The sequence below is a fragment of the Strix aluco genome, chromosome 17 (assembly GCF_031877795.1).
Source record: "Strix aluco isolate bStrAlu1 chromosome 17, bStrAlu1.hap1, whole genome shotgun sequence".
Classification (NCBI taxonomy): Eukaryota; Metazoa; Chordata; class Aves; order Strigiformes; family Strigidae; genus Strix; species Strix aluco.
Genome location: NC_133947.1, coordinates 13,788,824 through 13,802,920, shown reverse-complemented (window position 1 = coordinate 13,802,920; position 14,097 = coordinate 13,788,824). Strand labels below are relative to the sequence as shown.

The window sequence follows — 14,097 nt, the reverse complement described above, 5'->3', positions numbered from 1 at the left end:
TACGCTTACAAATGCTTCAGTGACAAAGAAGGAAGACAGTAAAACTCGTGATGGTTGTTCCTGTGTGAGAGACGTCTTCAATAGGTTTGGATCAAAGAGGAAATCCAAAAGTCAAATCTTCATTGCAGTAGACCATAGGTTCATTTTCAGGATTTGCACAAACAATGTTGATCCCCTGTCTGCATGCCATAGGTCAGAATTTCCGTAGTTGTCCATAATTTGTTTCATTGTATTTTCAGTCAGTTATGTGTGGTAGCATATCTCGCTACTTCATTCTCCAAAGGCCATTTTTTCCAATTTTCAGATTTCACATCAAACTCGTATTCCCAAACAGTCTACTACGTCTTTTGAAATGTAAATGTGGGACTCTTGCTGTTAAACACTGTGATTGCTGCCAATCTATTTTTTGTATAAATTTGAAAACAGGAAATTTCTCAGAGGTAGAATTATAGGCAAGTAATTTTTTTCTCCAAACACTATGGAAGAAATCTTCATTGTTCTAACTCTGATGAATGCATTGATATAAGATGTCTTGATACATATCAGTGATACAACATCTTTGCTTAATCTTCTGTCTTCCACTGGAAACTGGAAAACCAGCAAATGCCAAGTTATCAATATGTAGCACTCAAAGAAAAAAGTAAAAATTTACCATTTATTCAGATTATCAGTTTTTTTTACTCTTGTTTGTTCTTAAATGGACTCTACATATTTTCTGCATAATATAACAAACTTTTATTAGTGGTCAGGAGAAAATTTAAGAGACTATTATTGTTTAGTTAGGAGGTATATAAAATCAATGGATTTGAGCTTTTCTGATGTATTTTTAACTCAGGTAAGTAAATGATGGGGAGATCTATAAAGATCCAGCTTTTTCCAACATTTGATTCTTCTGAGGTTTCGGCTGTCATGACTGCAGCAATATAAGTTGATATCTCACAGACAGAGGAACACACACAAACCCAGAATCAAAACTACTCGTAATGCAGAGCAGGTTCTAGAAGCTGGAGACTGAGGACCCATTTGCTTGATATAAAAACTCCCAAGCTAGTGCTGACCAGAGCTGGCCCCCTAACACAGTGCACATCTGTAGAACTAGCCTGGTCCCAAAAGCGTGGACAGAAGTTCGCGATATCTGGCTTTGCCATAGGCTCTGTTAACCTGGGCATCTTTCTTCAAAATTAAAATTAGAAAGGTGGTGAGTGGGAGTATTAGAAATATAAATTCCCCCCTTTGTCTTTCTAGAGCTGGAAAATTACATTTTCCTCTGTGTCGATCCCCACCTCCTAGTGCAAACAGCAAAATCACCGCAGTCTGTATCTCTCTGCCTGTTTGCTGTCATTTGCAAGGTTACCCACTGGAATACCTACTATTATAAGAAATAACCTGGCTCATCGACTTTAAAATCTTTTGCAATTTAGAAGCTATAACAGTGCAGAAAGAGTTTTTGGAGGCTTACTCTGTCTAGGTCTGTGTAGCACACCTCCAGCATCGCTGACAAACCTGCTGCTTGCATCGGTCCTGGGTCTCCCCTGAACAGGCACCACCAGTGATGTCCAGTTGAGGCTTGGAGCTGCATATGGACAAGTGTTCCCTAAAGATGAACTTAAGCCTGTCAGGCTCATTTAATTTGTAAACCAATGCGGATTGGGACCAGCTTTTATAAAAGGGAAAGGCTGCTTTGGACCACAGATTGATTTGAACTTCTGGAAGAGCACAGCCAAAAGCTTGCACTTGTGTGAGAGAACAGTTTAACAACAAAGTTCTCTTTCTATTCTACAGACAGTAACATTAGGAGCTTAGGCTCTTGCATTCAATTTTTGCATTAACCTTGCTTTAAAAACAGTTCTTCTTTTCAGTTCTCTAAGGCTAATGCCACAGTGTAGTCTTGCAAGGCAACAATGCAGAAAAATAATTTAATTAAACTTGAGGCTTTTTCTTCAAATGTAGCTGGAAAATATCACAGTGACATTTGTTCATGGTCCAGGGCATCATAGTTCATTGATAATAGTCACAGGAGTGGATTTCCTGAATGAAGCATTTTGTTAACCAGTGCAGCGAGCAAAGGAAGGAGAGAGAATAGAAGAGACAGAAACACTAAGAGAAGGCAGATACTGGTTTGCAATTTAGGCAAATCATCAGAAGCTGCTTTTTGTTTCTGTGAGATGCACCAAATCAGCCCACTTTTTTGAACCTTTCATATGCCAGGCATGAGCAAGGGTTGCCCAGTTGCTTCTAGTTTCAATAGGCCATATTGCAAAAACTCTAGCGACTTGCAAATTTCTGGGGACTGCCAATGTTTTATAGGGTTTAGTCATATATCTGAAGCTAAATTAAGCCAGCCAGAATGTTTATACACTGGAAAGTTTGGGTTTGACTTTACGTTTGTTATCTAAAGGTTTTAGTTGAACTCTGGGGTTGCCTAAAGTCTGTGACACTTTCTGTATGTGTATATCTATGTAAAAATTGTGTGTGTGTATATATAAATTTCTGTTTCAAATATGACTGTCTTACAGTATCTAAAATCAAAACCATTAGCAAAATTTGTTTTCTTGGTTTTGGGAACCCACTAGCTGTGTGAGTTACATGTTTTCATCTCTAGTGTCATTATATGTATATGGACACAAAAATTGCTCCAACATAATTTTGCCTGTCAATTTACAGGTGGTGATCAGTGCCCACATGGATGCATTTGCCCACATAAGGCATCACCTCTTTCTCTCATTAATAGATACATACCTCATTTTTGTTGTATCAAAACATTGCTAATTCATTAACAAGCTTGTTTGTTTCTCCTTAATATTAGTTAAATATTTTTGTGTAATACAGGACTGGTTAGTAAAAACAAGCTGAAACAAGAAAAACAAGACATTTGTAAACTTCTTTTCTGGAGAAAATACCCTTTGACTTTGCCCCCTGAAAGGATTAAGTTTTGGTCAGTTCTGATTTCATCTGGACAGTTTTAAGTCTGGTGTAATAGTGACTTGTATTTCCCTGGAGTGAAGAATGTGACACTTTGCAGGCTTATGCGTTTGAGCGGACAAAGCCTCTACTGACCTCTTTAAGTGTAAGACTGAATAAATAGGATCAGACAGCCTGTCATGGGTGCACTGTAAATAAGTTCTTTAAACTGCTGTCGGTAGCAAAAAAGGAGATTTGGGGCTATGTAGGGTCTAGGATTAGTTTCTTCAATGAAAATTCAGCTCCTTGTTCTGGATTAGGATTTAGGTTGTTACCTTAAACTAATTAAATAAAACCCGAAAGCCTCTTGAGCAGAACATACGCAAGCTATAGGATAGAATTAACAGAGGGATATTTGCACATTCAGTGGCTTGTGTCCATATTTAAGGTGGACGATAGGCAGGGTTTTCAGGTTGTCCGATACATTCTAGGATCGGGTCAGGTTTTGAGTGATCCATAACACTGACTGATTTTAACATTAGTTTTGAAATATTCCTTAGGAAGTTGTTAATTTAGGTTGCATATTTGGGGAGAATTTGAGCCAAAATGGCCTGTCCGATTCCAAAATATGATCCTCCTTTTGTTTGTCTTCCTTTATTTTCTGTCCTTACGGAGTAAGTCTTTCTGAGCTTTCCTCTGCAGCCTTGAGGGATGCGCAGCTTTTTAATGAGAAGTAAGAGTCTCATGTGATCACGTCTACTGGGCAAGACATGAGAAAAGTACAACAAGATGGTCAACGGTATAATTACAGTTGATAGTGCTGTGTGAAACCTGGCACTGGTCTATCAGAAGGGTTGGTTTAATGGAATAATTTTGAGGTTGTAGGGGGTTCAGCTGTGTGGGATCTCATTTTCCACATCCTGGTGATTTTTCCCTTTGCTTAGAGGTTCAGAGGAACTTGGAATTTCCCAGTGAAGCTCAGTGGCAATCACTGCACCTTAACTGATGCATTGCTTTGGTGTGTAGAATTTCTGGGTTTCAGGAGAACCATTATGTTAAAAATACATTCAGGCGTATCTTGGAATTGGTGTCATTCAAATAACTCGGCATAGATTAGAAATCTGGCCAGAATTTCAGGTTTATAGGAAGGGCCACCACCAGGCAAAACATGTCATTTCAGATTAATCCTCTTGAACGTCTGTAAGTCACTGTCCTTTACTCAAGCGTGTGCATAACAAAGAGGGTGATTGCGCACAGAGAGTAACTGCGCTGAATCTGGTTTCCACGTGTGCTTACGAACATTGTGTTCAGAGTAACTATAAAAGTGAACACTGGAACCCTGCATTTATACTTCTCAGTACTTCCTAGTATTTGTAACGTCTTCAAGGATGGGATTTTGAAGTTGTGCAGTAGGTTGAAGTTTGTGCTTCATTGGTTTTCCCTGTCTTGACCATAGCTGCTGCTTCTGAGGCTCCCTTGTGACTTGCTGTTAATCTGTAATAACGTGTTCTAGATCTGTTGTGAAACGGCTGTTTCAGAGAAGCCCTTTTCCAGTTAGAAAAGGGAAGACATCACCTCTTCAGTTATAACTGATTGCCGAGTCTTGTTTTGTGGCGCTCCTTAAAAATATATCAAAAAGTTCTGAAGTGTATTGTTGAAAAACTATAATAGAAAATGCTTAATCACAGTGACGCAGAAAGCTAATGCATACCTCCAGTGATCATCTATAAATATGTCGTGATGCTTGAATTTTTAATGAACTATTTGCATTTCAGAGTTTGATGAAGCTTGATTTATCATTACACAATTTGCTCATTGTCTAAATATTCCAAAATTGTGGTGTTCTTACATTGTCACTTTCCTATTTATTGTTTTTTATATTAATAGCCCTTACGTATTTCTTTCCATTCCAAAAATCTCAAAGCACTTTACAGGCAAAGGTAAGTCTCATTGTTACTGACATGGCAAAGTTAAAGAAGAAAAGGTGAGGGGATTTATTCACAGTGACACAAGTCAGAAGTCGGTAGCAGAAGTAGAAACACAACCTGTGTTACCTGTCTCCAGCTCAGTATCCGTTCCTCACCAGCGTATAGCTCCTGAAAGCAGTGTAGGAGACTCGTAGCTCAGTACAAGAGGCAGCACAAATACTGTGTTTATTGAAAAAAATCTTGGAGTTCATATAAATCTAATTATGTGTTTTTCTTTTTTTCTCCTTTTGGATATTTTGTTTATCTGTCTGGCCGGCGATTTTTAGAAGAAATGCATATTCCTACTCCTATTACTTGTAAGTACTTGGCTGGGAATGACGTTTCTTGAGTGTACTCACCCTGTGGTAATTTTGTGCTTTGTCATATTCTTTTATTTTACCACTTTTTACCATTCCATTTATCCTTGTGTTTTATTTTCTCCGTTTCACACTGTTATGTTTTCCCTGTTTTACCATTGCACCTATAACTGTGCCTGCAAACACAGAAATGTCTACAGATAGGTCAGTTATGGTTTATAGTTCTTCAAATGCTAATGGACAAATACAGAGTGTCCCAACTGCACCTTTTTTAATTGTCTATCGTATTTAGCCAGACTGCAGGAAAATTCACACCTGAAAGTTATTGTTGGGAATTTCTCAGCCATGGATATAAGCTTTTTAAAAATGTAAGGTTTCTCACAACTAGGACTTAACATTATCTCAACAAATATCCCTGTTCCTGGAGTTGCCAGGTTCTGAGTGTCAGTTTAGACCGTTAGATGATGAAGTGGTTCAGATATTCAGATCTAAATCACCTGTCCAGTCCTAATGACAATGCTGCATAATTAAGGCAGTTGTTAAGGTGCATGAAAATTCTTCACACATCAGTACTTCCAGAGCCATCTGTTGTCTAAAGATCAAGGGGCTGGAGAGTAATCAGGGCCAAGCTGTTTCTGTCATGATAATAGTTGTCTGAAGATCAGGAGGAAGAGAGGACTGGGTCAATGATCTGAGGAGAGCCCTAGAGAATTGAGTTGGATGCCTTTGCTGCCACCAGAGGGTTAGGAGGGATGGAGAAGGCAACTGTGGCTGCTGAGAGAAACAGGTCTCCCCAGTTCATAACTGTAAATGCAGAGTAACTCCATTTCCTATAGCCTTCACACCAAGAATGGAATTTGACCTTAAGTAGTCAGATTTCAAGAGAAGTTTAACTGAGTGTTGAAGTAGGGGACAGTTTTAACACATAGGTGCTACTAGCTAGTTGCATTTCTTGGTACAACCTTTCCTCTTCTGCACATTTCTCATGAACTTCAGGAAAGTGCTCTCTGCACTCTTCTACTGTTTTGGTTCCTTCAACCACTCAGCACCATTGCCTGAAAAATTCAGTCCCCAGTTTTCCGTTACAATTTTGTCTCCTTCCAGCAGGCAGTATGTGGTCAGAATGTTCCCTGCTTTATTTTATTTTGAGATTTGTGTATTTAAAAAGATGAATCAACTTCTGAGCCCTGTGTGACCCCTTTTTACAACTGCACAACAACATTGTTTTAAGCAGTCAGCTGAGGATTACTCTACTACAGAGACAGTAAGGGTATTATTAAGCAGTCCCTGTGCTGTCTTGTAATGGCTCTTGTGGATCAATATACTAGAAGTCTTTTCTCAAGGAACTGGACAGTGTCTCAGGAAAAGTGAAGAGACAACCTGTGGAGGTCACCCAAGCTTGAAGTTGCATTGAGCTTCAGCAGTAGCAGAAGCAAGTGCTTTAATAAGATTTAATAAGGCAGATGTACACCATGAAGCATATCATCAGGCACGTTTATGTGTTCATATCAGCCCACTGAAGCACTTGATGGAGATATAAGCTCAGGATACAGAAATCTTATATCTCCCTAGTACTGCACCCAACTTTTTTTGCAGAGAGCTCTGTGCTTATGGTGTCCCAGGTGCCCCATCAAGCATGACCTCTGCTAGCTGGAGCATCGGTATAGTAGAGGTAACACATATATAGTAATCACACAGTAAATACTTCCATCATCAGGCTGTGCATGTCAGCATTTGGCTTCAGATTGACATTTGGCCTGTCCCCTGATCGGGCAAAACCAAGCTCTGTTTGGTTTTTTTTGTTTTTTTTTTCCCTGAACAATAGTCAAGGTACAAGGGATGTTCCAACAGTGAGGAAAGAAAGCAGGAGAATCCATGAAGGAGCGTATGATGAAGTTTTATTGAGTTTCATGTTTCAGGTTTCACGTGAAATAGGATGTTTCATTGTGATTGCAGATGAAAATCTTAAATTGCTAAGGACTGTGTAATTCTTAACCAAAGCTGATAGAAATTGCTACAACCTCTTATGAGCAGAGAGATTTGATTTAAGTTTATTTGAAACATGAAATCAGAGCAGAAATATGTGTATATATATATTTTTAAGTAGAATTGGTTTCTATGCTATGACCTTGTATGAATGTTTTAGTCCTGAAGCAAAATTCAGTTGGATGCGTTGCCAGTATTGAAAAGTAGATTCTCAAATAGATTTGCTGGCAGACCTTTAAAGCCGACCATATGGACTACATCACTTTATTTTTAGTTTCAGTTTCTGGACTTCAAAGTTGTGCTTCTTAGAGTAATTCTCGTCTGCTTTCAGATAATTCCTCTCAACTCTTTGTCATCTGCTATACTGGCATTTCTTCTTGTTAGGGACCAAAATCTCCAACCCTAACTCTTCTCAACTGTTCTTAACGATACGTCTATTAAAGTCACGAAGACTTATATCATGTTTTTTACAGAGATGAGCCATAAGTGTTGCGGTAATCTTTAGACTGGAGTTCTGCCTTCAGCCTGTCTTGTGTTCTGCTGCAATCCAGGACTGTAAAATCTGATTCTGTAAGATGGTTGAGTACTTGCAGCTTCGGTGAAACAGAAGTCAAAAATACTAATTTGTAAGAGCAGCTCTTTTAGCCATTGTGTGCATACATAGTTATGGGTAAATAGTTACGGGATTTTTGTATAGCAGCACTTAATTAAAAACTTCCTACAACATACAGGAAGGGATATTATTGTGGCTGAAAGAGAAGGCTATAAAGATCTTTAACATGCTTTAAGTGGAAATACAAATCCAGGAGGCCTCTATTCCTAACTTGCTAGGTCATCGTGCAGGATTGACGTCATTTTATGTACTTCTGTTTACCCATCATTAAAAGTTAGTTGCTTATGATTTGAGATCCTTGAACAGAAAATGGTTTTGTGATGGGAAGAGAAGGACGTGGAACTAGGAGCTCCTGTCCTGGTGCACTCACTGCATCACTGTCGCCAGGGTGATGCATGAACCTTTTCAGGGGAGTTACTCTGTATTTACACCAATACAAATGTTGTCTAAGGTTTGTACAGAATTGCCAGCTCTGTCACATTGCACTTAAGTTTAATGCACTGTAAGATACGATGTGCAATGTAAGATAGCAACCCATCCACATCTGAAAGTTTTTGTTCCTTTTCCTAGCTGAAGCTGTAAAACACAGACAGCAATTCATCCGGTTTAAAGGAGGTTTTGCATTTAATGACAGACAACTCTTTTGCAACAGTATTTTCAACCGCAGCAAGCCCTATCAAGGCTTTCTTATTTCCTCACCAGGAAAAGGAATTGAGATGTTTTCTGTGTGTGGGTTGTTTTGTTTTGTTTCTTTCTCCTGGGCTGGGTAGTGGTTGCAGAATGAAATTTAATCAAGAGTGGTATCAGACCAGAGGAGTATTTCTGGAAATACATAGATTCGTGTATGTGTTACAAGCACTCAGTTTAATGTTATTTATAAGAAAAGGGCACTCAATGGCCAATATGTTGTTTTCCTTTTTCCCCTGAACTGGGCAGAGTACTGAGGATGCAACTGCAATGCAGGAAGCCCCTTCAGCTCCCATCATAATTTCATATCAATTTTAATTGTGGTGGTGGTTTCAGTTTCTATTCACGGGAGAGGTTCTGTCAGAGGTATTCAGCTAAATTTATGTTGCATCTTCTGAAATAACAGAGTTTGTGCTGAATTTATTTCCACCGTCTGTGGGACATTTGAAAAGAAATAAAACATTATTTTATTTATAGGCATACTTCTGTATAACCATATACATACATAAATATCTCCATATATTTCCATGGATGGTGGGATCTGCCTGCACAGGTCAGCTTGCTAAATCAGAATTTTAAGAAGAAACTGGTATCTCATTAGATGCTGGAAAAACAGAATCACGAATCAGTGGTTATGCCAGTCTAATGAAAGCAAATGAAAAAAAAATTATAATTAAAATCCAGAAAGTAAGGGAGATTTTATTTAGAACATGTCTGTTTGGTGATTGCAAGCCTAAACTTTGCAGAGGGCAGTGTTTGCTGGCTGTCTGTACCAGCATATACTTACACTGTATGGCTCTTACCTGCACCTGTCTTTGAAATTTATATGGTTGTGAGTAAATGTCCTCCACAAATAGTGATTAATTTGATCAAGTAAAGCTTAGAGAGCGCAGCCCTACCTACATTTTTCAAGATTCCGTGTTTGTAGACACACAGTACAAAATATTCAGAGCACCTTTTGACTTTTATCTATGTTACATCATTTTCTTGTGTCAGGTAATGTTTGCTTTGTAAGTAAAAGTGGTGCAGCTGGTCCTCACTCTTTGCTTCACCTTTACCCTTGTGAATTAATTCCTTCTGCTGCTGCAATAACCTGCGCTGCGTTTGGCTTCACCATGGCAGGTGCTAAAAAAGTGCAGGTAAACCTGTCTACACTTGCCTGTAAGTGGAGGATTTGCCCTTATAGTGACTATAAGAAGCAGTAAGCTGCCTATGTGCTTAGGCTAGAGAATATTTCTCAGCTCTGCATGTGATGAGCTGCAGTTTTAGGCAGGACCATGGGAGCACAGAAGGGATACCCCACCTGTGAGGCTGCCAGAAGCCTGTACTGCTTTTAGCTTTCATTCCTCTTGCTCTCTGTGTAAAGACTCCTAGTGACCAAGGTTTCACAGCCTACCTGCCCACTCAGCTTGAGAGATGGGCAGTGTCTACTGCATAGAGTTTTCCCAAAGTTTAAAATGAACTGCCCTTCCTATAGCTTAACCCCATTGCTTTTTTCCCAGCCCCTGTAGACAAGGAGAACAGTTTCCTTGTGGTGTCTTTTCATATGTTTGAAGACCTATCAGCCCTATTTAATTTTCTTTCCTCTAGATTAAAGATTCATATTTCCTTTGGCCTTTGCTTGTAGGTCACATTTTCTAGATTTACCTTTCTTGTTCTGCCTCTGTATGTGTGCCTTTGACACCCATCTTATTTCAAGTGCAATACTGCAGCAGAGGCCTTACTGATCCTTGGTTGGAGCAAAAGGATTACCTGTGGCTTGCAGACCTTAGTGCCATGTATAATCCCTCCCTTATTTTTACACCAGCATGAAAGTGTTCTTCCAAATTGAGTTTGTGATCTGCTACGGGTTTAGGGGACAGAGATCCTTTTCAATAGAACTACTGTTTAACCAGTGCTCCCAGTTGGGTATTTGCACGGCTGATCACTGCCTGCCTTAAATTTGTGCAGATTTCATCATAAATAATACGTGTGCTCCTAGCAGGCTGCTGCGCACAAATATCTAAAAAGGAATTGTATTTTGTAGCTTCCTTAAATTGCTTATTGAAAATGAGGGCAATATGCAATTCCTGTCTGTAGGAGGAAATTTCATGTTTAACTTACGTGATCTATACCTAATGTCTAAATTACCTGTGCATGCAAATCTACATTATAGTGTATATAATCCATCCTTGTGAAACATCTAAAATTAAATCTGTCAACGTACAAGAGCTCTTTAAGAGTGGCAGTTACAGATTTAACATTCACGCATGTAAAATTGATATAAAAAGTTAGAGATGAGTTTGAAGCTGCGTTTAAAATATAATCCCTGACGTTTATCCGGACCTCTGCAAAACAGGAATCTGATCCTGCAGATACTTCTAACTGAAAATGTTGCTTGAGCTTTTGGATTAATGCCTGTGGCAGTAAATGCTTTGTACTTGATACTAAGTTTGCATTCCTTGACTGTTAAACTGGAACTCCCACAATTTTGATATAGTGCTTCAGCATTTTATATCTATTCTCTGATAGCAGTAGAAGTTTCAAAAATAGCTGAATCAAATCTCCATCCTTTTTTTATTTTTTTTCCAAATTCACACTTACTTTAGGTTCACTGCCAACAGTTCTTATCCTTACTTTCGTTGGGTTAGCTTCAACTGCCTGATTATACAGCTGGTTTCATTTTTTTATTCTGCTTTGAGCATCTTTCTGTCTCATCCCTCCTGTGTGTGTATATTGCCTGTAAACATCATCTCTTCATTTACAAACACTCTTGAACTGAAAAGGGCAACCCAGTAACCCCCATCCATGCACCCCTGTTTTCTTCTTTGCACATTTTCTTTACACTTAAATGTAAAATGGCCATTAATATCACCTTATTCACATTTTGACATTTCAGTCTCTTCACCCTGTGTTGACTGTATCAGACTCTTCTTCCAAATATCTGCCCGGTCCTTTATTTCTTCCCCTTCTCAACTGCATAATGCATGAGACGCAAAGTGTCTTCTCGGTGCCTGGTGACAGACGGTGCTGGGTACGCGCTGGCCCGCAGCTGGCCCGTGAGTGACACTAATACCCTGATAGCAGCTTCATCCGGGTGTTGCAGTGGTTGTGTTTAGGGGAGGCTGGTCAGTGAGGAGAGCAGGAGCCGTGTCACTGATGCAGCTTGTCAGTGATGCACAGAGATCTCTTGAAGTGCCCTATTTTTGGAAACAGCATTTCCAGATAAATGCTTTTCCAATTCCAAAGACATTCTGACATGCTGGGAAATAAAACTCTACCTAGCTGTGGGTTTAAGTCACATCCCTAACATTCTAGAAAGTGCTAGTCATTTGATTTTATAATCCTTTCGATGAATTATAATGATGGTAAGGACCAAATAGGCTTAGTCCTGTGCTGCCACTCTATCCAGACACGTAACGGAGGCAGAAAAGGCACATTTAGAAACCGAGAGCCCCCTTGATGTGTCTGGCAAGCTTAGCTCTGAAATCCTCAAAAGAGATCTGTCTTCCTTTTCCCTCTAAATTTAGATGAAGAATTTTTACATTCTTGGAATAGAGAGGGAGAAAGGTGGAAATTGATAACATGCTGTTGAAAGAACATGGTAACGTTTTCAGATGCAGAACAATTTTCTGTGTGGCTTCTCTCTAAACGTGCATAAGCATTAGCTGGTCCACCTGTGAGCAGCCTGGTTTGTGTGTGCGAGTTAGATTGAGAACTTTAAACTCATGTCACCTTTTCTTTTTAGGCATTCAAGCCAATGTTTTAGGGGCCTCTCTGTCTTCTACAGGACCAGGTAGAACTGCTTTGCATAGGGCTTTTGTAAGCAGGCCTGTGGGGACTAATGGGCTTGGGTTTGGGGTTATTTTTTCCTGCCTAGCACATGCAGAAATGTTATTGCTCATTCACTGAAAGAGAAAATGAGCTTGCCAGTTCCGGCTCTTTGCAGCTTGTTGGCATCCCTGAAAAGATACCAGGCAATGGGACTTACAGATAATGACTGCCACAAATAATTTAATCTGGATCTAATAAGGAAGTCACCCTTTTTGACTCACCGTTTTTAAACGTCAGTAGTGGTCGTCTGTAATGGCTCACCCCAGCAGTCCAGAGTGCTTGTTATTAAGGACTTTGGCATTTTGGATTAGTGTTTCCCACTGAGAAATTTTAATTCCTGTGGCCAAAGAATTCACATAGCCATGTATGATTAGCAAATCTAAAGGATTAAAATAACCACCCAGCAGGGTTAATACACTTCAAGACTATTGTTGTTACCTCAGGTACCACAGCACAAAAAAAGGGGGCTCCCATGGCTGCAGCTCATAGTTAATAAATCTGACTGTGCTAACATTGCTGAACACTGGAAGCAAAGCTTTTAACATCATTAAATGCCAGCTTTTTGCTTCATCACTCAAGGACAGTTTCTCTGTTTGCATCTTCCTCTGCAGAAGTGGATATGCCATGGAGATTTTGTGAGATCTAAATATGCACTCTGTAATTACGTACCCAATTTGAATAGCTCTTGGGTTGAATTGAAACCACTAACTGTAAAAGCCTGAACCTCAACTGGTTGAGCAGATGAAGCAGATGTATTTGCTCAAAAGTTTGCATCAAACGTTGGATACTTCTCCATAAATCTGTGCTCTCCTGGTGTGGGTTATCAGCTTGCCTTAAAATAGACATTTCCCACAGACATAGGCAAAGGTTTTAGTTCTCTTTGACCCTTCCTTGCAAATGAGTGTAACTGGCCTAGCTACCCATCTCACGAAGGGCTGGGGCTCAGCTGTGTGCTTGAACTTGCTTGTAAATGCCACTCTGACATGTGCTGTGAATAAATAAAGCCTGTTGGAATATGTTGCAAGGAATATCCTTTTAAGAATCTAATGAAGTTTAAAAGATGGGTAGTACTTACCATAAGTATGTCATTTTAGTGAAGAAAAACCTCTTTGCAAAATGATTTAGTTGTTAGGATTTTTTTTTTCTTTGAGTTGGAGGAAAAAAGAAAAGTAAAGCTCCTTCTTACAGTAATCTGTTTTTCTCCCCTTTATTTTGTTTTATTTTCTTATCTACGGAAGTCGTGTAAGCAAAGTTCTTTGCCGGTGCTAGGGATTTGTGGGATGTTTTTTCAAGGTGTGGGTTTGTAGAATGTCACACATTCATTTTTAAACAGTTTTGCGCTCTGATATGAACGAAGCACAGGGCAGTCAAATGTCAATGGAAGCTTAGCAGCTCACTTTTTCTGCTTCTCTCCCTTTTCTTATTATTAGCTGTGTTTGCAAAAGAGGAGCCGCTTATGTTCTTGGCTTTGTTAGTGTTTTCAGAGCAGGCAGTGTTTCTGCTTTTGCTGATGTTTTTGACGTCTCCTCAAAATAAGACCCGTTTTCCCAGAACAGAGGCATATTTGGACATTTCTAAGATAACCTCAACCTTTAATTTGCCCCACCCTTCACTGGCTGTCGATCCTTAGTGCAGTTTGGGTGTGTGTCAAAATTTAGTAGAGACTGCTGTCCTCATTGCTCTGCGTGGAGACAGGGCAGAAGTCCTGCTCCAGCTCTCAGGTCGCACAGAGCCAGGTCGCACTCTCCACCGAAGCACCCAGAGGAGCTCCCCGGTGCAGGTGCCCCCGTGGGATGGATCCAGACGTCCCGTT

General features: G+C 39.7%; 1 protein-coding gene across 9 annotated transcripts in view; it reads left to right on the top strand.

Annotated features, from left to right (window-relative positions):
* The window catches only part of PTPRT (protein tyrosine phosphatase receptor type T), a 474,436-nt gene that overhangs the window by 398,878 nt on the left and 61,461 nt on the right, over nt 1-14,097 (top strand). For 7 of the 9 annotated variants that reach the window (XR_012625516.1, XR_012625514.1, XR_012625515.1 and 4 more), the window contains exons 15-16: nt 5,156-5,185; nt 12,199-12,246. Coding sequence is in view for 6 of the 9 variants with exons in the window: in XM_074843012.1 (XP_074699113.1) it covers nt 5,156-5,185; nt 12,199-12,246 (78 nt within the window). In the remaining 3 variants the exon portion in view is untranslated. The remainder of the gene's footprint in view (nt 1-5,155; nt 5,186-12,198; nt 12,247-14,097) is intronic. The other 2 variants (XM_074843013.1, XM_074843011.1) reach the window with 1 other exon arrangement.